The 23,531-nt window shown below is 51.0% G+C and overlaps 5 protein-coding genes across 5 annotated transcripts; 3 read left to right on the top strand and 2 right to left on the bottom strand.

The window, feature by feature from the left end:
• The first annotated feature begins 239 nt into the window (after window positions 1–239).
• Window positions 240–1,277, top strand: LOC101756949 (LOB domain-containing protein 16). Its single transcript, XM_004954361.2, has one exon. It carries the CDS (start codon window positions 349–351, stop codon window positions 994–996), a length of 648 nt encoding a protein of 215 aa, XP_004954418.1. The 5' UTR covers window positions 240–348; the 3' UTR covers window positions 997–1,277.
• A 4,285-nt stretch (window positions 1,278–5,562) lies between these two features.
• Window positions 5,563–10,278, top strand: LOC101756534 (malonyl-coenzyme A:anthocyanin 3-O-glucoside-6''-O-malonyltransferase). Its single transcript, XM_004954360.4, has 2 exons — window positions 5,563–7,615; window positions 7,701–10,278. Exon 2 carries the CDS (start codon window positions 8,628–8,630, stop codon window positions 9,993–9,995), a length of 1,368 nt encoding a protein of 455 aa, XP_004954417.1. The 5' UTR covers window positions 5,563–7,615; window positions 7,701–8,627; the 3' UTR covers window positions 9,996–10,278.
• Window positions 10,279–10,995: 717 nt separating this feature from the next.
• On the top strand, window positions 10,996–13,958 carry LOC101756127 (protein KINESIN LIGHT CHAIN-RELATED 2). The gene is made up of 2 exons (XM_004954359.2): window positions 10,996–12,707; window positions 13,175–13,958. The coding sequence occupies exons 1-2, from the start codon at window positions 11,077–11,079 to the stop codon at window positions 13,389–13,391; spliced, it is 1,848 nt and encodes a 615-aa protein (XP_004954416.1). The 5' UTR covers window positions 10,996–11,076; the 3' UTR covers window positions 13,392–13,958.
• A 468-nt stretch (window positions 13,959–14,426) lies between these two features.
• Window positions 14,427–18,203, bottom strand: LOC101755727 (RING-H2 finger protein ATL16). Its single transcript, XM_004954358.4, has one exon. The coding sequence runs from the start codon at window positions 15,601–15,603 to the stop codon at window positions 14,593–14,595; it is 1,011 nt and encodes a 336-aa protein (XP_004954415.1). The 5' UTR covers window positions 15,604–18,203; the 3' UTR covers window positions 14,427–14,592.
• Window positions 18,204–20,608: 2,405 nt separating this feature from the next.
• Window positions 20,609–21,880, bottom strand: LOC101771147 (2'-deoxymugineic-acid 2'-dioxygenase). The gene is made up of 2 exons (XM_004955230.2): window positions 21,670–21,880; window positions 20,609–21,436 (listed from the first exon to the last, which is right to left on the bottom strand). The coding sequence occupies exons 1-2, from the start codon at window positions 21,862–21,864 to the stop codon at window positions 20,609–20,611; spliced, it is 1,023 nt and encodes a 340-aa protein (XP_004955287.2). The 5' UTR covers window positions 21,865–21,880.
• Window positions 21,881–23,531: the final 1,651 nt, after the last annotated feature.

Raw genomic sequence — 23,531 nt, 5'->3', positions numbered from 1 at the left:
TTTTAGGCCAACTAGCTGCAGGTGGCTGTGGCTTAAGCCAAACCAGGCCAAGCAATCTGGCTCCTTTTTCTTCAGCACAGCATTAACACGTTTGCCCCCTTCGAACCAGACACCCTGCCCTACTTGTCTACCGGCCAGACCCTCTTCTTCTTCTACTTCTTCTTCTTCCTCACTTCACCAGCCTATAAATCCATCTCCTCCCGACTTGCGCCGGTAGTCCACCACCACTACCAGGTTGCGTTGCGACTACTAGGAGTAGCAAGCAGATCGGCTACGAGTCAGCCATATAGCTACAAACTAATTCCTTGCGTCGCGCTAGCTAGTATCCAAATCGATCAACCGATCGCCATGGCCGGAGCTACTGCTAGTGGAGGAGCTGCTGCCGCCGCCGCGGCCGCCGCTGCCGGCGCGACGGGCGCCGGGTCGCCGTGCGGTGCGTGCAAGTTCCTGCGGCGGCGCTGCGTGCCCGAGTGCGTGTTCGCGCCCTACTTCAGCAGCGACCAGGGCGCGGCGCGGTTCGCGGCCATCCACAAGGTGTTCGGCGCCAGCAACGCCTCCAAGCTGCTCTCCCACCTCCCCGCCGCCGACCGCTGCGAGGCCGTCGTCACCATCACCTACGAGGCGCAGGCGAGGCTCCGCGACCCCGTCTACGGCTGCGTCGCCCAGATCTTCGCGCTCCAGCAGCAGGTCGCCATCCTGCAGGCGCAGCTCATGCAGGCCAAGGCGCAGCTCGCATGTGGCGTCCAGCAGGGCACCTCGCCGGTCAGCCACCACCAGTGGCCGGCGGACCTCACCGCCCTGCTGCGCCAGGACGCGGCAAGGAGGCCCGGCCCAGGGGCGGGGTCCCTCGACGACTGCTTCGTGCCGGAGCTCATGGCCGCCGGCTTCAGGGACGACGTCGCCGCCGCCGCCGCGCAGCATTGCGCCAAGGCCGACGCCGGGGACCTCCAGTACCTGGCGCAGGCCATCATGAGGAGCCCCAACTACTCCCTGTAGACGACCATGCGTATCATTTTGTTGCTTGGAGCCATGCCATCTCCACTCCGCTAATGCAAAAGTGCGAGAGCTACTAGAATTCGGGGGAAATTAACTTGTACTACTAGTGAACTCTTGTTTTTTAAAAAAAATATTATATCATCATCAGTGTTCTGATCTTAGTGAGTACTCCGTAGTAGAAATCATATTAGTACTACTGTAGTGGGAGAGCCAGCCTGCATGCATGCTTTTGATGATTAGCAGCAAGAGTCTGTCTAAATAAGAACTTGTTGTCAGTACTGATAGATAAAACCATCTTCTTCTTTTGACATCGCTGTACTTCATTCTTGCTCTGGACATAATTGAGTGGCAGGCTCCAACTTGTTGGAAAGAAACTTCACTACTCCTTAGCCGTTAGTCAGCAGATGATGCAGTCAAACTGTACTCTGAACTTCTGCGCTAGAATCTCTTGCTCATCTGGTCCTGAAAACACAGCCTCGGCTCCAAATTTTGTGCAAACATTCATTCGTGTCTTCATGCGTGAGACATGGAAACTAATGTTTTCCTGGCTGATTGATGCACAAAAAGCGTTGATACATGCCCCCATGCAAGCTATCAAGACACTAAATACCGTCAGGACTCGGAAGCCTTTTTTTAGTGGATATACTTGGGGGAGTACCAGAAGCTTCAGTATCAAAAGTTGAAGCAAGTGCGTTATTGCAAACAGCTTTGAGTTTGCACCAAGTTCTTGCTCTCTAGAGACCCTAAAATGGCTTGTATGCATTCGTAGGCTGCTGCTGATGCTAATCCTAGTTTTCCATGCCCTGCAGAGTGATTGTCGCCTTGATCAAGGACAGGTCTGAACTCCTCAGCCGCAAGCACCGTTTACTTTTGCTTCCTGCAGCCGGAGGAGTATGTTTTACGTACATAATTGTTGACCTTTGAAACCTAGTAGTAAGCACGTATGCACAGAAACAGAAACACGGTGAAGCTTACTAGCTAGGTCACTGATCCCAACAATGGTTAATTTCTTGGTAGGATTGACTGTGATTATTGGACGATTGACCAAGTTACTACTAAGCAGTAGTTTATTCATGCAGCTAGTGGTACAAGCTTGTGGGTATTGCAGAGAAAGAAAAAGACTCTGGATAGATTTTTTTTTCCCTACCAAGCAAACTGATGTACGCACTAGCCATGACCGTGAGAAGGTCTGATAACCCAATGTTAATCACATTGCAATAATGAGATGGACATGCCAAATACTACAGCATTTTTTTACTTCAGCCATCAGATAAGGACAATAGGTTTGTAGGGTTAGTATCTTGGAACTCTAAAATTTCATTCAGACATGCGTGTTCTCACTGAATCCATTACAAAAGGGAAGGCTAATAATGTGTTTATCAGACGCTATACTAATGGCTAGTAAATCGTTTTTTTACAGCTATTATAATAGCCAAGGCTCATGACGTTGAAGAACAGCTAACTGTTCAGATGTTCTAAAGCTGCTGCATGCAAATTAAGCAAGCAAGCTATGCAAGAGCCTCAAATTAAACCTTGAGCTATGTATCTGCTTGAACACGACGAATGCGTTTATAGCTGATTTAACAACAAGGGTAGGTCAGTGACTTTTGTGATCCGTCCTCTTTATCGATCGATGCAAAACCGTAGATTTAACGCGTGATTAATGTGGATTAGTATAACAGCATCTACACATGGTTAGGTAGCCTAGGATGCTAGCCAGTCATTAGGCGGCCGGCCCTAACAGCGTGTCAAGTATGTTCTTATCACTGTCTCAATATAACAAGCTACCCATCCATCCATAGTTACGTTCACAAGCTTGTGTGTGATGTACTATCTCCCCTCAAAAGTTTGTGTTGTGCATCTCTCTTTGCATAAAGGTTTCTTATTGTTGCAGATCAAATGACCTGAGAAACAGACCCACAAGATTACATGGGGCTGTCTCACAAAGCTGAATGCAGCTTCTCATTGTTTTTTGTGTGCTTTGGCCCTTTGTGTCTTGTAAGTTTTATATGCACAAGTGTTCATTTGGATTGAGCTGGTCAAGAAGCTGCCGGTCATCGGTCAAACAAAGCTGAACACACAAATGAATGGCAGGCTTATTATGGCACTTGAGAGTGATTAGACCCCACTAATCAACCAACATAATTTAGCACTGATCCCCATGCATAAAAAGCACGTAATGGAAAAGCAAAACTGGTGTTTTTGTTTTTGTGCATGCAACTGCTTTAGAACAAAAGAAGGTGAGGTCTTTGGCTCTTTGCAACATGGTTTGTAATGGAGGAGTCAAACTATGCAAAACTTTTGGCCTCCAATACCAAGTGTGATCGCCATAATAACACTTGTTCCAAAGAGGATCAAGCTAGGGGATGCATTTTGGTATCGGATGATGAACAGATGCCTTGGAAATTGTGCATGTGGCGCCTCTCCATCATTTCAGTTCAAGAGCTTTGTGTGTTTTTGTTCTTTCTCCAAATCAAGAGCTTGTTTGGCTTGGCCGGACTGCTGTTTTTTATTAAAAAAATAAAAAGGGAGACAGGCTGCTGCATGTTCTATTTACAAAAAAATGTTGCTTTGTTCTAGAGGATGCAGGTAATATTTTTGCTTGAGAAAAAGGTATTTGAAGGCCTTTAATATATGATTTATGCCCAATCGTAACGGGCCTGGGCCTAATGTACTGAAACACAGGAGTGCTGATTGTTTCATTATGATTAATGTCTGAATCGGAGGTTTCAAAAGCATCTTAAGCCAGGCCCGTTACGTGAATGTCCAAAAATGGTACCAAAGCTCATTGTTTCAACTGTCAGCCCTTTGCCATTCTGATGCTACTAACATTTTTCAGAGGTTTTGGTACAGTACATAGTGATTTCACCATTTCCCTGTCCGCTCTCGATGATCAGCTCTTGGGTCTCTATGAACCTGAAAACTCGTAGTTTCCTGACAGATGTAGATGCTTTTTGTGGCCTTTTATTTGATTCTGGAGAGGCACCATTCAGTTGGGTTGTGCTTGTCTCGGCGTCTGTTTCAGACTGTTTGGTGGTTCATTTCTGAAGGCCATATAAGAGAATCAAAGTGAAGACCTCTGAAGTGATTCTAATGTTGTAAATTGCACTAGGATTCACAGCTGCCTCATTACCTGAATACCTTTTTCACTTTCACAGGGCAGCTAACTATGGCGTTCACCCCTTTGCTGACTGTCAGGTACTTGTCATCAGCTTATTCTCTGAATGGAAGTTTCCCAGCTGTCATCAGCCTGCTTTGCACTGCTGTAACTTGCAAGCATCAGTAAGGCCAGGCCCAACGCTCCACGCTGGAGAGCTGCCCCAATCACCACGTAGGCACCGAGCCTCCATGTCACGCTTACCGGTGGCCTCGCAGAGCCTAAGACCTCCTCCAATGATACAAGTTAGTTCTAAGCACTCTAGGAGATAATACTTCCAATGATCTAGCTCTTAGCACATAGCTCATAATATAAATGATCCCACACGTCATCCCCACGCAATCTTGAAGTACGTGTATAAGACTATATCTTAATTAAAAGTTTTCTCTCGTATTAAATTGTGAGAAAATATTTTATGAGTGCAACCATTGGAGAGGAGGTCTAACAGAGACTTGCAGAAGTAGCAGCAGTGGTTTCACCTGACAAAAGAAGCAAGCAGCGGTTGAAGCGCGCGTTGGGAAGGGAGGAGTTTCTCCGGCGTGACGTTGTTTACCAGGGACCGCGTCCGGTGCATACGAAAAGTAACAGCACGAGATGTTGGTGGGACCAAGAGATAAATGTGTGGGAGTTGGCCTGCGTTGTGGAGATAGAAGCCTGAACTTGACTAGAATTACGTGGAATCTACAGTACTTTTTGGCTGTCTACTGCTACCATTAGCCTGCGTTGGCTTGCTCTAAGCATTCGCATGCTGGAGCTTTATGCCTGTGCCAGTCAGTTTATTCTCTGGGAAGGAGCTTCGTTACTTTTTAATGCAGCACAAAATTTCAGTCTGTTACTGACAATGTCTTTCGGCACAGATTGTCAGTGACAAAGTTATCCCGGTCCAATCCAACAAACTCCAAGACAATTCCGCCAGCCACACCGACGGACCAAAGGTGGAGTTGCAGTGCAGCCCATATGGCGCGGCAAGGCAATGGCGTCGCGGCTGCTGCCTGCTGAGATGTGCCAGGCGAATTGCGCTTCCGGCTGGTCAACCTTGCTACGGCAGCAGAGCAGAGGAGCGGAGAGCTGCTGCTGGAGTGCAGACTGCTGGCTGCTCCTGCTGCCCGCTAGATTCCAGAGCGGCCATGGGCGAGACGGCGAGTCACATGTAGTGATGTAGGCCTGATGGGGCTTACCACTTCCTTGGGGACGAAAGATGGCGGCGGCCATGGCGAACGGGCGGGAGCCGAAGCCGGCGAGGGAGAAGAGGGAGAGAGCGCCACATGAGCCGGATAAATGAAAATATTGGATTAAGGGTGTTTAAATGAAAATAGTTTTTCGTAAAAAAACCCCTATTTTGGGTCGCGATTAATAGTCGCGATCCAAATCAGGAGGCAATTTGTAAAATTTCAGTCCGGCGAAATTGCCCCGGTGAGGCGCCGCTGCCGCCGGCGACCTCCGCTAGGCCCACTACCATGCATCCCATGAGATCCTCCATCAGGTTCACGCATCCATATTGTATGTGCAGCTCCTGTGCGCCGCTCGCGGCCCTATCGGCCCCCGAGATGCTCCCGCGGGTCACGGCAGCACCGGCGCGCCGCCGAAATCGCTGTTCAGGCGGCGCCTGCCTGCGCGCGGATGGCAGTGCAGTGGTATGGCGCCTTCCTGTCGGCAGCTTCTACCATTAAAGGGCAGACCGGCATGGCGGCAGCCAATCTCTGTTCTTCTTCTTCACAGGCTGGTAAAGCTCGGGCTGCTGCTCCGCTCCGCTCCTCATCTCCGGCGTCACCCTCTTCTTATACTGATAAGTGATTACTGAAGACGAGGCATGGATGGAGTTACAAACTCACAACCACGCATTCGTTCGATTTGTTGCCCTTCAGGTATCTGAATTTTCTCTGAAGCCTCTCTGATTTGGTGCGAGCGTCAGATGATACTCAAGTAAAACTCTGAATCGATTTGACGCTCTTTGGCCAAATCTTCTTGGTGATCCAGCGTGGTTTGATGTACAGTGTGCTTGGATTTGGCTCCGTCCTCAATTTGCAGCTATGCCCATACAAACATGAATTGGGCTTGCACGATATCGGTGCTCACTTTGCAGCTATGGTTTACTGATCCATGTTTTTTTTTCCTTTTCTTCCTTTCGCATTGTTCTTCGAGTTCTGAATATTCTGATCTCAGTTAGACGTCAGTGCATCGATGGTTTTTTTAAAATTTTGTAGTGATAGCACAAATATGAAGCTATGTCAGATTAATTTCAGTCTAAGAGCGAAGGTTTCTTAATTTTCATGCTCGTTGTTAGGGTCCACTGTTTTTTGAATTTGTAGTGGTTGGAGAATTTTGGACTTATGTCAGCCTATATTCAGTGTATGAGCCGGCCGTTCCAAATTGTTGTGCTTGTAGTTGTGGTTCATTTCCAGTCATAACTGAGGGAAAATACTAGAACAAATAAAACCTTTTCTCTTTGAATCTAAAGGTGTCTATTTATGTCATGAATCAAGAGTTAATAATTGGTGATTGTCGTTATCGCTATTTTCTTTTTGTTAACAAACCTGGTTAGTGGAATGAGATCATATGCCAAAAACAACTGTTTTGTGGTGTTAACAACTGCTTTTGTGCTGCAGATATTGCTGTTTTCCGTGAAATTGGGTCACATTGGTACTGCAATTTAGTCCCTGGGCAATGCAAGAATCACACATGAAAAATACTGTATTGTTTTGATGTTATCTGCTTATTTTGCCAACTGTCAATATTTTGCCATCCTGATGCTGCACCTTTTCATATATAGATTCGTATGCTAATTATTTATGATCATGAATGTCTGAATGATTTCCATCAGATACGCCATTTGATTTCAGAAGCACTTCCAAGTGTTTGTTTCCATTCATCGCCTTCAAACTTTCGAGTACAAGCTCCTTCAATTAATAAAGTAAATAGTAATGTCACCATTTCCCTCTTTGCTAATAATCAGTTCTTGCCTCTCCATGAACCTGAAAGCTCATAATTTCCTGAGCGATTTAGATAATTTTGCTACCTTTTAGTTGATACTGGAGAGGCTCCATTCAGTTGGGTTGGTGTGGGTCTGCTTGTTAGTTCATGCCTTGTCATCAAAGCAACTTCCTTTGTTGCTGTCCACAACTAGGACCGCTAACACATTCTGGTACTGTTAAGTGACCATCATTTAGCAGGTACTACATTTGGTGCAAAGTTTTCCTCTTTGCAATTGCTCCAACCACGAGGGTGGTGCTGAATATCTTATTGTTTGGGAGGTCTTTACTTATTAACTTAGACGATTTCTTTGTGCATTCAAGTTTAGGATCTATTTCCAAGGTCTAACCTTCTGTCAAATTACTATGTAAGTAGCAGGATAAAGCTCTGCATCTCTCTCTTGTTTTTTATTATATAAATGAGATTAAGAACATGATCCAGATAAGAGAACCAAAGCGAAGACCTCTGAAGCCAGAGACATCTTCCATGATGGTAAGCACATGGCGCCGACACATATTGACAACCCTTTTCCAATCAGAGAGATGACTCTTCCCAAAATCGCCTTGCTCTTCTGTAGATTCCGAGGGCCTTACTGGAGCACGGATGGGTAGTACTGCAATCCTAAATATGATCAAGTGGGTTCCTGAAAGGACATGCGGGTTCATAATCATAAGCCAGAGAACAGAGATGCTTAACAGAAATTTTGACAATGATGTCATTGGATGCCTGTTTGACAGAGACACAGGGCCGCACAATTCCTTCTGATGGGTTCACAAACACTGCAGCGGCCTCATTACCTGAGTGTTGATTTGGCTTGTCTCTTAGTATTGCATGTTCATGCTCTGATTCTAGTGTTGTAGCTGCACTATATTCTCACAGTTACTGTCGTTTTTCACTTCCACTGCACAACTAGCCATGGCATTCGCCCCTGTGTTGTCTGTGCCTGACATAAGCTTACTCTCTGAAATAGAAATTACCCTACTGTCATCAGCTTATGCTATGTCTTGTACTATTGTAACTACACTAGAAATTCAGTAAACATTTCACTTTTTTTTAGATAATAGTAAACATTTCACTTGCTGGAGCTTCGTGCCTGTATATGTCAGTTTATTCTCTGACCGCGAGTTTCCGTTACTGTTACTGCATCACAGATCGTCAGTCTGCCACTGACACTGTTTTTGTGCTCTTGGATAGGGGAACCTGTTCTGTTGTACCTTCCTCGACATGTTTCAGAGAGAAATCGGTGGGAGAAGAGATAAGAGATGCGAATCACTTAAGAATGGAGACGATCAGGAGGCAGCAGCAGGAGCAGGAGGGGCGGATTTTGGTCACATTTCCAACCACCAGCAGGCACTAAAAAACCTCTTCTGGTGCTTGTGTTTGGTGGATCTGAATGACCACACCACCATTCCTCTGATCTGTTCTCCACTTCCCTCCTCCTCCTCCTCCTCCTCCTCCTCTCCCCCGTGCTGCCAAGGCAGAGGCGGGAGGTCTCCAATTCCCCATGGCCACCAAGATTCTTGACAGGCTCACGGTGGCGGCCTCGCCCCCGGCGCCCGGCGGCGTGCTCCCGCTCACCTTCTTCGACGTGCCCTGGCTCTTCACCGGCCCCGTGGAGCGCGTCTTCTTCTACCCATACCCGCACACGGCGGAGCACTTCACCGCCCACCTCCTGCCGCACCTCGTATCCTCCCTCTCCGCAGCGCTGCACCGGTTCTACCCGCTGGTTGGCCGCGTCCGCCCGTGCCCGGACGGGGGCGGCGGGTACGAATTCTGCTCCGCGGGCGGGGACGCGGGAGAGGGCGTCGAGCTCACCTTCGCCGAGAGCTCCGACGACTTCGACGAGCTCTCCGGCTGCGGCCCGAGGGACGTTGCTCGGCTGTACGCGCTGGTGCCGCAGCTTCCCCGGGCGGAAGACGGGACCTTTGCTCTCGCCGCGGCGCAGGTCACGGTGTTCGCCGGCCGGGGGATCGCCGTCGGCGTGTCCATCCACCACGTGGCTTGCGACGATTCCAGCTACATGCACTTCGTGAAGACCTGGGCCGGCCAGTGCCGGGTGGCCGCCGGCGAGGAGCACGCCGAAGGCGCGCTGCCGCCGCCGCCGTTCTTGGACCGTGGCGTGGTCGCCGATCCCGAGGGACTTGCCGCCAGGACGCTCGACGAAATGCGTCAGCTGGCGGCCAACGGCCCGCCTCCTCCGCCGCCGCCGCCACCGACGGGGCCGCCGCCGAAGCTGGTCATCGCGTCGTTCGCGCTCACCCGCGACCGCATCGACAGGCTGAAGCAGCGCGTGGTCGCCGACGGCGGCGAGCGCGTCCACTGCTCGGCGTTCACGGTGGCGTGCGCGTTCGCGTGGGCCTGCCTGGCGCGGGTCGACGGCGGCCGCGCCGACGCGGAGCGGCGCGCGCACCTGCTGTTCTCGGTAGAGTGCCGCCGGCGCCTGGCGCCGCCGATCCCGCAGGAGTACCTCGGCAACTGCCTCCGGCCGTGCTTCGTGGAGGTGGGCCTGGGCGAGCTGCTGGGCGGCGACGGCGTGGTGGCAGCGGCCTCCGCGATCGGCGCGTCCGTCAGGGCGCTGGACGACGGCGTGCTTGCCGGCGCCGGCGGGTGGTTCCACAAGATCCTGTCGCTGGTCCCCGAGCGGCCGATGTCGGTGGGCGGCTCGCCGCGGTACGGCGTTTACGAGACCGACTTCGGGCTGGGCCGGCCGATCAAGGTAGAGCTGGTGTCCATCGACAAGACGCCCGGCACGGTGTCGCTGGCGGAGGGCCGCGACAAGCTGGCCGGGATCGAGATCGGCGTGGTGCTGCCGGAGGCCGACATGGCGCGCTTCAGCTCTTGCTTCGCCGACGGATTGGAGCAGCTGCTGTGATGCGAGCACGACAGTACAGTAAAAGAGCTGGTTGGTGGTGCTCGTGAAGTTGTTGTTTATCTGCATGCAAATTGCAATTGCTGGTGACATAAATTGTAGTAATATAGATAATCGAATCAAGTGTATATTTGAGCAAGAGGTGTATACATGTATAATGTATTTTGATAATCTCTCACATGTATGTGAGACTCTTTGTTAATTGATAAAACTGAGCGACAAGAAAATTCAGGGTTACAGAACTGAATCAGGTTGGACTGATGAAATTCTGAATCTTTTTCTTGGCTTTGAATAGCACTTTGTCTTTGCGACATGATAATATTCGCCAATGAAAACGACGGTTAGGTGAGACGCTTCTATCGAAATTCATCTTCCAACCAAATTTGAAGGTCGCGCGTGTTCTCCGGGCATTGACCTTTGATCAAAATTCAGAGGAACGTTGCTCTTGAGAGCAGATCGTGTCCTTTTCAGGTTAGGCCACACCAAAATGCAGAGCAATTCGCGTGTTCTCGTCCAAGATTTGTGGCAGGTTCGTTCGCTAGGTGTCTGCATCATGGCATGAGCTTTCTTGGGCTGTTGCTGGTGCGGCCAGCCAAGCAACCGCAATAGTGAGTGCCACATCAACTAGGCTGTTTCTTCTTGGCGCAATACCCTTTTCGTTCGGTGGTTGTTGGACCCTTCGTCCTCAGTGGAGACGTAGTGCACATGTTTCCCTGGTATTCAATCATTACAAAAGAAAAAGACGCAGTATGGATTTATTCATTTATAATCATTTTCAGGAGTTCAAAAATACGTTCGCACAAATTCGTTCGCAGAAGGTGATGAATTCGTTCGAACAAGTAAAATTTTAGCTAAGCTAAATTCGTTCGCAGTTGTTTGTTGGAATTGGGCCTGATGGTTTCAGGAGGAGCTATCTTGTGTTATTTCTCAGCCCAGCCCAGGTCACGGCCCAGCATATCTAACGAGCTGATGCTAAAGCCTGGAAGCCCAGCCCACCGCCAAATTCCTCCCCACCTCTCTCCGCCCTCAACGCCGGCCGCCGCCTCAGCCCCCGCCGTCACGAACCACCAAGCGCCGGATCGCCATGGCGCTGCGCCGGGCCGCCTCGCTCCTCCTCAGGTCCCGCCTGCGGGGCCCCGTCCCGTCCCCCGCGCGTAAAACCCTAAACCCTCTCCCCGCGCCGCCCCGCCGCCACTTCTCTCCGCGGCCGCCGCCTCCCGTCCCAGCCTCCGCCGCGGCCGCCGCCGTTGCGGAGGCCGCGGAGGAGGCGTTCGAGGCGGCGAGGAGCACGAACGATATGCTCGCCGCCTTCTCCCGCCTCGAGGCCGCCGTGCCCGCCAACGACAGGCGCCTCGCCCTCGCCTGCCTCAAGCTCGGCCAGCACCTCGAGGCGTCCGGCTCCGCCGACCCGTCCCGCGTCCTCTCTCTCGCGCTCCGATGCCTGGGCATCCTCGAGGCGAGCCCCAACGCCTCCACCTCCGTCCCCGCCTCCGACGCCGTCTCGCTCGCCATGGCACTCCACCTCGCCGGCTCCGCCTCCTTCGACCTCTCCCGCTTCCACGACGCGCTCTCCTTCCTCGCCCGCTCGCTACGCCTCCTCACCCCGCTCATCCCTGATAGAGGCGTCGCATTTGGGGCTGGGGAGGAATCGGAAGTGTTCGACGTCAGGCCCGTGGCGCACGCGGTGCGTCTGCAGCTGGCCAACGTGAAGACGGCGCTGGGTAGGCGGGAGGAGGCGCTCGCCGACATGCGCGCCTGCCTCGACCTCAAGGAGTCCATCCTGCCGCCGGGCAGCAGGGAGCTGGGCGCGGCGTACCGAGACCTTGCGGAGGCGCACGCGACCTTGCTAGACTTCAAGCAGGCTCTGCCGTTGTGCCAGAAGGCGTTGGAGCTGCATGAATCGACGCTCGGCAAGAACTCCATGGAGGTTGCGCAGGACAGGCGGCTGCTTGGGGTAATATACACTGGGCTGGAGCAGCATGAGCAGGCGCTTGAGCAGAATGAGATTTCGCAGAAGGTGATGAAGAGCTGGGGTGCGGCTGGCCCTGAGCTCCTGCACGCTGAAGTTGATGCGGCAAATATCAAGATTGCATTGGGAAAGTTTGATGAGGCTATCAGCGTGTTGAAGAATGTCGCTAAGAAGGTGGACAAGGACAGTGAGATGCGAGCTCTAGTGTTCATATCAATGGCGAAGGCGCTCGCTAACCAGGAGAAGGCTGGGGACACAAAGAGGTGCTTGGAGATTGCTTGTGATATACTAGAGAAGAAGGAATTGGCCGCACCTGACCAAGTGGCAGAGGCATATATAGAGGTATCCTCATTGTATGAGATGGTGAATGAGTTTGACAAGGCGATATCTTTGCTGAAGAGGAGCCTGGGGATGCTTGAGAGGATCCCTCAGGCACAGCACTTGGAGGGCAATGTCGCAGCGAGGATTGGGTGGCTGTTGCTCTTGACCGGCAAGGTCTCTGAAGCTGTCCCGTATTTGGAGGATGCGGTTGAGAGGATGAAAGACAGCTTTGGCCCGAAGCATTATGGAGTAGGGTATGTGTATAATAACTTGGGTGCTGCATACATGGAGATGGACAGACCACAGTCTGCTGCGCAGATGTTCGCACTCGCTAAAGAAGTCATGGATGTTTCCTTAGGGCCTCACCATTCAGATACAATTGAGGCCTGCCAGAGCCTAGCTAATGCATACAATGTTATGGGAAGGTACCATTTCAGAAATGCATCACAACAAAAGATTTATTTCGTTTTCTTATGAAACAGTCTTGAGCATGATTTTTGTGAGCTTCAACTCTAATATAACCATAAACATAATGCCCTGCATGCCATTGGGCAAGTTAGTTTTTTTTGGATGCATTGGCATATGTTAAATACAGGTTTTGCTGTAGAAAGAGCAGAGTGTTCAGTTAACACTCCATTTCCACAGTTGGATATTAGATACTTGCACAAACTTTTTGGCTTGTACACGCAAACTTGGTAGGCAGCATAGTGGCTGGCTGATGTTACTTTCAGAAGCATATGTGATATGCTTTTCCAAAAATAGACTGGATTGTTAATTTCAAACGTAAACGTATTGGAGAATTAACATGTCTCTTTTATTTTAGGAACAGCAAACCGCTTTGCCTTCTAACTCCGAATTGGTTAGTAATATATCTACTTGTTTCTGACTGCAGCTATCCCTTGGCTATGGAGTTCCAAAAGAGAGTGGTTGATTCATGGCGAAGCCATGGCCCTGATGCTAGGGATGAGCTCAAGGAAGCTATTCGACTGTACAACCAGATCAAGACAAAGGCTTTCGCATCCCTATCACCTGGAGGTTCAGCAAATGCATTGCCTGAGCCCCAGGAGCAGGAAACAGATTCTGATTCTACCAAAGCTGTGCAACAGTAATTTTTAAGTTCAGTCTTGACTCTTGAAGAGAATATTTCTTTGGTTAGTGTCTAGTTCTTGGTAGGAGAAAATTTTGCTGAATATCACGCGATTTCCATTAAGCAATATTTTGTACCATCTAGATATGACTTGACAGTCTATCTTTAGTGATCAAAATGTACCTTTTTTCCATATCATGAGGAATAGGTACTTGATGTGATGCAAATATTGGTTGAAGAGTTTGAGTTTTCTTGTCAGTTGTTACATGTAGTAGTACAAATATTTGGACTCCAGAAATCAATGTTTGGTGAACTGCCAGTTCCCTGCAGCAAGGAAGACCCCTGATCAGTCAAGCTATGATATATTTATGACAGAAATGTCCACACAGTCTGCCTTCCAACAAGTTTTTTGGTGGGACTTCTAGGTCTGGTGTTTTAGATCAATATCAATATAGGTGTAAATTCTAAATGTTTATCCTTTTGTCCAGTTTATGTTTTTTCTTTGTTTATCCTTTAAAAAAGGTTGAATGTTTCACCTTCTATACAGAATGTTTCACCTTCTATACAGAGACTTAACACTGTCCTTCCATTATTGATTCATCATCAGATGATTTACTTTTTTTTGGAATAAAGATGATTTACTTTATGTCATGTACTTTCCTGTCCTATTTCCTACACATATTATGATAGCTGTAGGGTGATTTTTATGTTTTATTCCTTTTCCACCCTCTTTCACAAATCCTTGTATGCACCGTACTTTGCATGCCTAATATAATTGTTCAGGTTGGCGATTCGCCCGCCGTAGGTTCCTCAAAAAAAAAAATTCTTACACATCAATTGTAAGATCTGAAAGTTGAAATCATGGTCATCGTTTTCACTCTAGCTGGTGAGCTTATAGTCGTGTGAGCATTCTGTGCTCTCACGTGCCTGCAACTTGAAGTCAATTCTAGCCAAATGAAACTGGCCAGGTGTCCATGCAAATTTTTTCATGGACTCAGGCAGGCTGGAAGCCATTTATATTTCCGTGAATACACATCTTGAGTTGCACCATGAGACATTTCAAAACCATCATTTATAATCATATTGTTCTGATATATCTTGCATATTTCTAAGAAGTTGAAAAGAAGATGAAAGAAGAACAATGACCTGCATACATGGTGCCCCAAGATATCACATTCCTCGGCAAAGAATACTGAGCCAATTGATCAAACTAAAGCCCTACACTACACTGAGCTGCTGCTGTCACCATCATCCCCATGTAAATGAGTATTCCTCTGCAAAATGTTGTGAATCTGCAGGTAAACCTCCCCACCAGCCATTTCGCCCATGGAGAAGGACCTCCTCAAGGGAAGAACATCTCTGTCCTTCCTCTCCGCATTGCACTCATCTGCCTTACTGCTGATATCAATATCACGCCAAGCATTCATGTTCTTCCTCTTGTCACTGCTGACCTGTAGATATGCAGTGGTGTCCTCTGCAGGTTCATAAGATGCCACCGCCATGCTGGCTTGCTGATGCTGTGCCTGCGCGGCTTCTTCCTCAGCAGTGTGGCCGACCTGGATGACCACCTCGTCGGGCTCAGGCCGCGGGGGGTGATCCAATGGTGGAAGCAGGCAGTGGCCACTTATGGCTGCTCTGCAGAGCGGGCAGTTGGCGTTGCTCTGGAGCCAAGTGTCAATGCAGCCGACATGGAAGACGTGGAGGCAGGCAGGCAGCATCCTGACCCTCTCCTCATCCTCGAACTCTCCGAGGCACACCACGCACTCGCTGGTGGGAGCTCCAGAATCAGCAGTGGCAGAGGCATTCTTGAAGGCCTTCCTGTACCTGAAGGCCGGCAGTGCCTGGATGATGGCCTCCTCGAGCCCGCGCGCCTCGGCGGGCGCTGCGCCGGAGACCGGGACGCTGCTGGTGGTGCTGGTGCTGGAGGTTGCATTCTGGCGTCGTCCGCGGCGCCCGATGAGGCCTGCGGCGTTGGAGGGGGAGCTTCGGTGCCACTTGAGGCAGCATCGAATGATGAAGATGTAGTAGGCGAGGAGGAGCACGGAGGTGGTGAGGATGCCGAGCACGGTGAGCACGAGGATGGGGAAGCTGGTGATGGATGGCGCGTGGCGAGAGGAGGCGGAAGAAGAAAGGGAGTAGGAAGATGGCAATGGTGGTGGCGGCGGCGGTGGGAAGAGCAGCGCCGGAATCTGCGGCATCGGGAAGATGTTGCTGCTGCCCCGGCCTGCATCCATGGATTGGATGATGAGGCAGCAGAATCGGCCTGCAACAAGCCTGCAGGTTCGAGGTGAGCAAGAAGGGAATTACTGGAGGGAGTGATGAGGGTGAGATGCATATGTAGTGTGCCTGGCTCGTGAGGGTAGGAGGGAAGAATGGATGGTGAGGTTGGAAAAACGCGGTGATTGAGGTACGGAAGGGAAGGGAAGTGAAGGAGACGGAAGGCTCCAAAAGTGGCAGCAGGATCTGGTACAGTACTCTATCTAGAAGAAGGTGAGGTGAGCAAGAGAAAACAGTGCAAAAGCTACCGATGAAAGAAATGGTGGCACTGAAGCTGTCTGGTGATGTGGCTGTGTCGTTCATTTCTGGGTTCATTTGCTGGAGCTTGCAGCGGCATTGGCGTGCGTGTTGGGTCACCTGGACTGGAGACCGGTGAAGTGAAGGAGACGGAGGTAGAGGAGAGACAGCAAGACAGAGACGTCCCGAGTCCTGACGAAGCTGATGCGGTCGACGTACGTGCGACGGCGGTGTTCCCGGCGAGACTTTTGCCCCCGTCTCCGGGTAGGGCTCACACGCCATCTCTCCTGCGGCTTCACAGCTGCCGTTGCTTGCTTTGGTGTTTGGTTAATGGAAGGAAGACGTTGCCTTGGATGGTTCCGTTTGTTCCTTCTCTGATTACTTATACAGTAATACATTCGTGGAGCCTGGAGGGTCTGGTGCGGTCAACAAAGAGAATTGAACCACACGACTCTTTTGCTTTTGGCCTACCTTTTTCTTTCTCTGTTTCCTTTGGGGACTGCTTGCCCGGTGTCCAATTATTTGTTTGTTACAGTGGTCTGTTGCTGCTACCTGCGAACGGTAAATGATCCCCAGTGTTAATGTGTATGCTTTGCAGAACAATTTAGGTCAGGGGGTGATGGCCTTCACATCACTCATTGTGGGTTAGGCTATTTGAGAGACTAATTAAGAACATGCTGTCAAAGGCACAGCACGCCGTGATTTGGCAGCAAGTTAAAGATGGATTAGGGCACGTATAAAGTTTAGACAGCTGCTGTCTGTGAGACAGTTAAAAAGACATATTGTACAATGAGTTGTCTATTTAACTATCTGCAAGGTATTTAATTTATCCATAGACATGGTAATTAAGGATAAATCTGATCTTTGTAGCTATCTATGTAGCCGATGAGATGGTTCAGATGATGTATAATAATGTGTCGATCTTGGCCTTCAACTTTTCATCAATCTTCCTTCCAAATGCTTGTAATGTGTTGTCCTCAGCGATGAAATCTTCAACTGTGTACAGGTTGGATCAAAATCTTCAAGTTTCTCCATGGCTTCAGACTCGAGCTTCATCCGTAGCCTCCATTTCTTCTGTGCCTTCATCAGTGACTTCAAGAGTGCCTGGTCCATCACCGTCCGGAGCAGGATCATCACCTGGCGAAATTGACTGGAGACTGGATTTGTCCCTGCAAAATGTACACTATGCAAAAAGCAATATGATATATTACAGATAAGCAAAAAAATAGCTGCATAGATCACAATGGATGATGTAAATAACACTCTGGTTCCCAATAATGATCGAACAATGCCATCTTATGCTAAACATGTTGAGATTCAGCAAAGCTGTTGTAATGTTCAGGGTTTTCTTTCAGTAGTTTTATTCCTAATCTTCATGATCTTGCACATACAAATGGATGGTCCAGACCTACTGTCTAATAGAGGTAAGTATTGATCATAAAGTATTACTCACTATCAATATCCGTGTCAACTATAAGTTGAACTAATTCACCCAACTGAGCAATATAAAAACTATACTCAAACCACACCTTCTAATAGAACTGGACTCAAACATCTCCTAAATGTACTTGCATCTTGGGGGCCTAATCATGGATCAAATGTACTTGCATCTACTGAGATGTGTTATCGGCAAAAATTGATTGCAATCCCTGCAATCACTAGTTTCTATGAACAATCTCAAGAAAAATTGGGAACGATTTGTTAGCAGGTAGCTGGATCTGAAGATTGAGGAAACATCGATGGTTGAGAGTTGAGACAGCGGGCTATGTTCAGCGTTGGGGAAGAAGGTGCCGGTGAAGAAGGTGCTCCCGTTGGTGAAGCAGCTGCGGTAAATCCACCACCACGCTCCAGCGCAGCGGCGGCGCTCCCCGCGCCATTCCGCGTTTATGTTGCCATCGCCGCCGCGCTCCCCGCACCCTTCCGCAGCTGCGCCGTTGCTGCTTTGCCATTCAGCTACCATGCTGACGACGCCGAGCCCTTCCACACATGTGCCACAGCAGCCTTCCGCTTCTGCGTTGCCGCCACAGCAAGCAACTCACGCGCCGCCGCCGCCGCCACCTACTTCTCCTCTTGCTACATGTTGCTCGCTCGCGCTGCAGATGTTGGACTGGCTTTTGAGGTGGGGGATCTGGGGGAGGAAGAAAAGGCATGCTCTAGAAGATTTTGCTGCCATCCGCGGGAAAATCCCGCTCGCGCACAAGGGATCCGCGGCGCCGGCGACGACTCGCAGCGAGCTGTACAACGCGCGGCTTGAGGGGGCGACTCACTTCAGAGCACGTGCCCACGCCGTCGACGAACGAGACGCCGACTCCCTCTTCTTTCTTCATTTAATGATGTCTCGATCTGTTTTGCAGATGTGGCGCTAAAAAGATGACGACCGGCTAATCGATGTACGTGCCCTCCTACTCAGTCTGTCGTACTCGTCGTACTCTGTTTCCATACTCTAAAAGAAGTATTCTATTCTAATTATCGAGATTCTTTTCTCTATACCAATTTCTCCTGCACCCATATACCTCTATATCTCGTACTCTATACCAACTACCATATATTTTATTTAACCATCTACAACTATATCTCTTCTCTCTCTCATCTCTCTCTCACGCTGCCTCCTCCCTCCCTCCCGATGCCTCCCCGGCCCTCCCGACGCCACCCCTTCCCCTCCCTCTCCCGCCATCACCGTCGCCGCCTCCCAATCCTCCCGACGCTGCCGCCTCCCTCCCTCCCCCTGACTACCTCATCTTCCTCTGGCGGCGGCAGCAACGACGAGATCCGGCCCTGGTGCGGTTTCCCTTCTCCCTATCCCTTTCCCTCTCTCCCCCTCTGCGGGAGGCGGTTCCGAGCCGAGGCGCGAAGGCGCAGTGGTTGGGGCTAGTGGCGGCGGGAGGAGGGTAGTGTACGTCCTGAGAACCTGCTAGAAATAGCGGAAGGGCGCTGGTCCGCTTGCTCCTAGTATCACTCCTACCACGGTGCAGCATATTTTACGCTACCGCGGTGCTGGAGGAACGGTACGCGGGCAGCCTCAGGCTTTGTAGTGTACTTGAATATACTCCGTAATCAACACTTGGTGCTTTATTTAAAAAAAAACACTCAGTGCTTACGATAATGAAATAATCCGTACGATCGACGCAGAAAGATTTGAATAGATGATTATAATGGATAGATGATGCATGGTCCACATGTCTCCTGCCTCCAAACCAATACTGCGACCATCGCTCGAGTGTTTTCTCAAATCTCAACCGCCGCATCGACATGTCGCGCTTCTTCCTCCCCACCACCACCACCGGCACCAGCGTGAAGGATCCGCCGCCAATGGAGGACGTCTGCCTGCCCGAGCCCTGCATCAGCGCGCTTCCACTCGCCCCTGCGCGACGACGACCAGTCCGCCGACATGGACTTCATGCTCCACGACGGCAAGGTGGTCGCCACCGACGGCGCGGGCGGCGCATTCATGTACGACCCGGACATGCACGCCGTCCGCTCCGATCCATGCCCAGCCTCGCGCAGCAGCCCGACAGCTGCTCCATCTCCGCACCTTCAGGTTCGGCATCGCATCCAGGGACCACGGCCGCGTCTTCTGCGCCGCCGTCTCCCTGGAGGACGGCAGCCTTCCGCCGCTGCACGCGGCCTGGGACGACATGGCCGGAGCGGCGCCCAAGAATTGGCGTCTAGTTGCGGCCCACGCCGTGCACCTCGGCCCCGGCAAGTTCTGCATCGCCAGGTTGTACGATGCCTCTACTACCAGGCCACGCAGCAGCCAGCCGAGATGCGGCGGCGCCCCGGCTCCGGTCAGGGTGGACGGTAGATCAAATACCGTCCACCCCTTGGGTCGCTCTCGTCTATTGGATCCTGCACCTGCGGGCTGCGGCCACGATGCACCCAGCCCAGCCGGACTCCCGCCTCCACCTCTCTTCGTCGCCTCCGTATGGCGTATCAGCCGCGCACACCATCGCCGAGGAGATGGCCGCGCCGCCGCCCGACCCCACGCGGATCGACTCCTGCGCGGCCGTCGCCGGCGGCTCGCGCATCTGAGCGTCCACCACCAGGGGCGGCGGCAGCGGCGGCGAGCGCACCTACTCCTTAGACACGGAGAGGCTCGTCTTGGTCGGCGAGCCCGCGGGGTGGGCGTTCCCGTTCTGCGGCGTCGCGGAGCTCCGGAACCTCTGGTTTGGCGTCGCGTTCAGGGACCGCGGCCACGTCTTCTGGGCCGCCGTCTCCCTGGAGGACGGTAGCCGGGCGCCCGTGCTGCACGCGGCCTGGGACGACATGGCCGGAGCGGCGCCCAAGGAGTGGCGTCTGATCGCGGCCCACGCCGTGCACCTCGGCTCCGGCAAGTTCTGTGATGCCTCTACTACTAGGCCGCGCTTCTCGGAGGAGGCCATGGTTTGCTGCTCATGCTGTGACGTCAGGGAGAAATTCGTTGTGTTCGCCGGCGTGGAGGTGGTTAGCTGTGGCGGCGACGGAGGTGAGCTCCGCATCATCAAGCACAGGTCGGAACGTTACATGCTCCATGCTCGTCGACCAGGACTTCCACCGCATCCGTTAACCGCTGAGATCGACGTTGATGTATCCTCCGACTAACCGTTGTTGCATATCGACTTAACGCGACATGGATAGTGACATGTTAGAATTCAGGCCTGCCATTACTCTATATAGCTCGTGTAGGGAATTCCACACAGAAAACAGCAATGCATGCGATGAACCAGCAGGAAGGCCGGCGACGCGCGGTCAGTCCTTGTTCAGCTGGAAACATGCCAGTACGGTGTCCCTGTCACCGACTGCCGCGGTGTACGCGCCCAGGAACTCCTGGTACGTGTACGGCCTGTACAGGGACGCCTCGCCGTCGGCGACGAGCCCCGGCGCCGGCGAGACGGCGCAGTCCATCGCTGGCATGAGGAACGTGGCCAGCGACGTCCGCCCGGCGCGCGCGTTGGTCACCACGCGGTGCTCGCCGCCGCGCAGGGTGCCGTTGCTGACCACCTCCATCTGGTGCCCGAAGTTGACGACGAGCGCGCCAGGCAGCGGCACGACGTCGTCCCACCCGCCGCCGCCTCGCCGACGCGTCTGCAGGCCGCGGACGCCGTTGTCCGTGAGGACGGTGACGACGTTGGGGTCGCAGTGCGGCACCAGGCCGAGCGTCACGGTAGGGTCCGGGCACGGCGTGTAGTGGTTCACGTTCATGATCACCGCCCCGGCGGTGAGGTCCCCCTCGAAGTGGCCCTCGTCGAGCCCCAGCCCCGCCGCCGTCAGCCGGAGCAGGCGCAGCGCCACCGCCCTCACCGCCGTCGTGTACGCCTCCAACGCCGCCCTGAGGCTGGCTGGGTTTTGAGGCCAGTGGTGCCTGAACTGCTCCAAGGGGTAGCAGCCGAGCTTGAGGCAGTCCCTCCAGTAGAGAAGCTCCTCCTGCTCGTTGCCGAGGCTGGTGTGGAACCGTGGAAGCTTCTTGCTGTCGGTGGAGTAGAGCGCCATCTTCTCCTCTCTGGGGAGCCTGAAGAACTCCTCCGCGCTGGCCATCATCTCGCCCATCACCTGCTCCGGCACGCCATGGTTGATCACCTGCATGTCACGATACCCAAAGGTCGTTTCAGCTAACAACATGTAGTACGTGATGCTTTCACGACAGGCTACAAACTCCTTTTGTTTTGTCAGTTGTATATGATCAGATCTACTGCGAATCTGCCACATCAAGCTACAGTTGTTAGGTAAATGTCGCATCTTTCGTTCAGATCAGACAGTTGCTAAGATTGACAGGCAAGGCAACTGAAGAAAATTCAGAAACGTATTTTCACCTGAAACAGGCCGAACTCTCTCCCCGCGTCAATGATCTGCTTCCCAATCCTGTCAGGGTCATCGCCGCCGAGGTCAACTACAGGTATCGCTGCCCCGCCAGGAGACGGCGAGCTCCCCGGTCTCTTGTGCGCCGGGAACACGTAGGCCTCAGGCACTGACTGGTGGGCAGCGGCATTGGAGAGGGGCTCTGCCATCGCAAGTCGTTGGATTTCTTGCATCGCTTCCAATGTCTGCCTCTACGTTTCTGCAGCTTTTATGCAACGATGAAGCGAAGCATCTTGGGATTCAGGGACTCTGACCACAACTGGGAACGAACCATTTGTCGTCGCATGGGTACAATACACGAGACTACAGGCTACTGGCTACTCTATCCGCACAAGTTGACTTTTCTTAAGAAAAAAAAGAAGCCATTGTCAGTACTTGTTTATTTGGCCGGCTTGATGGTATTGCAAGCAAGACAAATAGTACGGGACGGACGCCGATTTGTTTTAGACTTTCTCATGTTCTCCAGAAGAGAAAAAAAAAGGTATTTTTTTTGAGCCTGATGCTGGACGCTGATGGCACCAAAAAGTTCTCATCAGATTGGAGGCTGCATTTAAATACATTGAAACAAGTTCATGCGGGGATTAATTTATGTGCGCGATTAGTCCCTTCCACGATCATGTCCATTTGTTATACTATTATTTTTTTTGAAAGATCATTTGTTATATTCTGAGAGGGAAAAACCGAAAAGAATAAGGACTAAGAATCGCAGAGCATCACGATAAATCATATATGCATAATGCAGGTTGGTGGTGAGCAACAAGGTGCCAGATTGCCCCACTAGTATCCTATTTGCCGTATCAAAGCAGCAGATGGAAATTGTGCATCTGGGAGGCATGAACATCCTGCTGGAAAAAAGGAAAATGCATAGAAGCACAAACCCTAGCCTCTTCATGATTATCTACTTGTATGGATGCCTATAATTTTTAGCAGGCAGAACCTCCATCTTGTTGAAATTTTGAGATATAATGGAATGACGGCTATCCAGTTGCTCCGACCTAGAGTACCTCTTCTAAGGGCATGTTTGTTTACCCCCAAGATTGTATCATCAAACTTATAGACGTGAAAGAAATAAAAGCTATCTTTCGGGAAAAAAAGAAATAAAAGCTACAATAAGTTGGTCCAAGCCAGCTTATAGGATTATATAAGCTAGGTGATGAGCCTAGATTATATATATAAGCTGGCTGAAATAATTTCAACTGGACTTGGGATCTGCAAAATTATGCACTGGTACATCTTGTAGATTTCACCTTTTAATTGCAAGCAAAGACTGTTCTAGCAGAGTGCAGAGAAATGCATATTTGACGCCGAAGATCTCATAAAACTCAAAGCACTTGCAGTGAGGTTTTGCAAACCTGTAGATAGCGTTTTTATAAAAGAAAGAAGTGTCATTTTTTTGTGTGGACATCAATCATTAGTTGGTCTCCTTTGGAAGAAGTTTCCATGGCATGGATGCTCGTGTTCAAAGATTCCAAAGGCAGGGAGACAAAAATAAAAAACATGCAAGTATGAAACCACTCATCGGTCTCCAGTCATCACCATCCAGTTTTTTTTTTTTTTTTTTGGTCCAGAGCATGCCCATGATCACACATGAGAACTGAGAACGCACCTACCTTCCTCCCATTGAGAGAGAGAGAGAGGAAAAACAAAAAACAAAACAAAAGGAGCGGATCCAGTATCCCATTGAGAAACATACTCCAGGCTTGCATCACTGAAGGGTAGTTCGCTACAACAATTACTGATGCAATCCTAGGAATAGACTACTCTCAACAACACGTACACTCACTACCTTTTCCGCTAGTGCTAGTGGTTGTAAAAT

The sequence above is a fragment of the Setaria italica genome, chromosome I (assembly GCF_000263155.2).
Source record: "Setaria italica strain Yugu1 chromosome I, Setaria_italica_v2.0, whole genome shotgun sequence".
Taxonomy (NCBI): Eukaryota; Viridiplantae; Streptophyta; class Magnoliopsida; order Poales; family Poaceae; genus Setaria; species Setaria italica.
The sequence above is the reverse complement of the archived record's forward strand: the minus strand, read 5'-3'. Positions and strand labels throughout refer to the sequence as shown.

Excerpts from the sequence above, each read along its gene's own strand:
- LOC101756534 (XM_004954360.4), top strand. The coding sequence starts at position 8,628 with ATGGCCACCAAGATTCTTGACAGGCTCACGGTGGCGGCCTCGCCCCCG.
- LOC101771147 (XM_004955230.2), bottom strand. The coding sequence starts at position 21,864 with ATGGCAGAGCCCCTCTCCAATGCCGCTGCCCACCAGTCAGTGCCTGAG. Across the intron at positions 21,437-21,669 it reads GAGAGTTCGGCCTGTTTCAG|GTGATCAACCATGGCGTGCC; the intron begins GTGAAAATACGT and ends CGTGACATGCAG.
- LOC101756127 (XM_004954359.2), top strand. The coding sequence starts at position 11,077 with ATGGCGCTGCGCCGGGCCGCCTCGCTCCTCCTCAGGTCCCGCCTGCGG. Across the intron at positions 12,708-13,174 it reads GCATACAATGTTATGGGAAG|CTATCCCTTGGCTATGGAGT; the intron begins GTACCATTTCAG and ends TTCTGACTGCAG.
- LOC101755727 (XM_004954358.4), bottom strand. The coding sequence starts at position 15,603 with ATGGATGCAGGCCGGGGCAGCAGCAACATCTTCCCGATGCCGCAGATT.
- LOC101756949 (XM_004954361.2), top strand. The coding sequence starts at position 349 with ATGGCCGGAGCTACTGCTAGTGGAGGAGCTGCTGCCGCCGCCGCGGCC.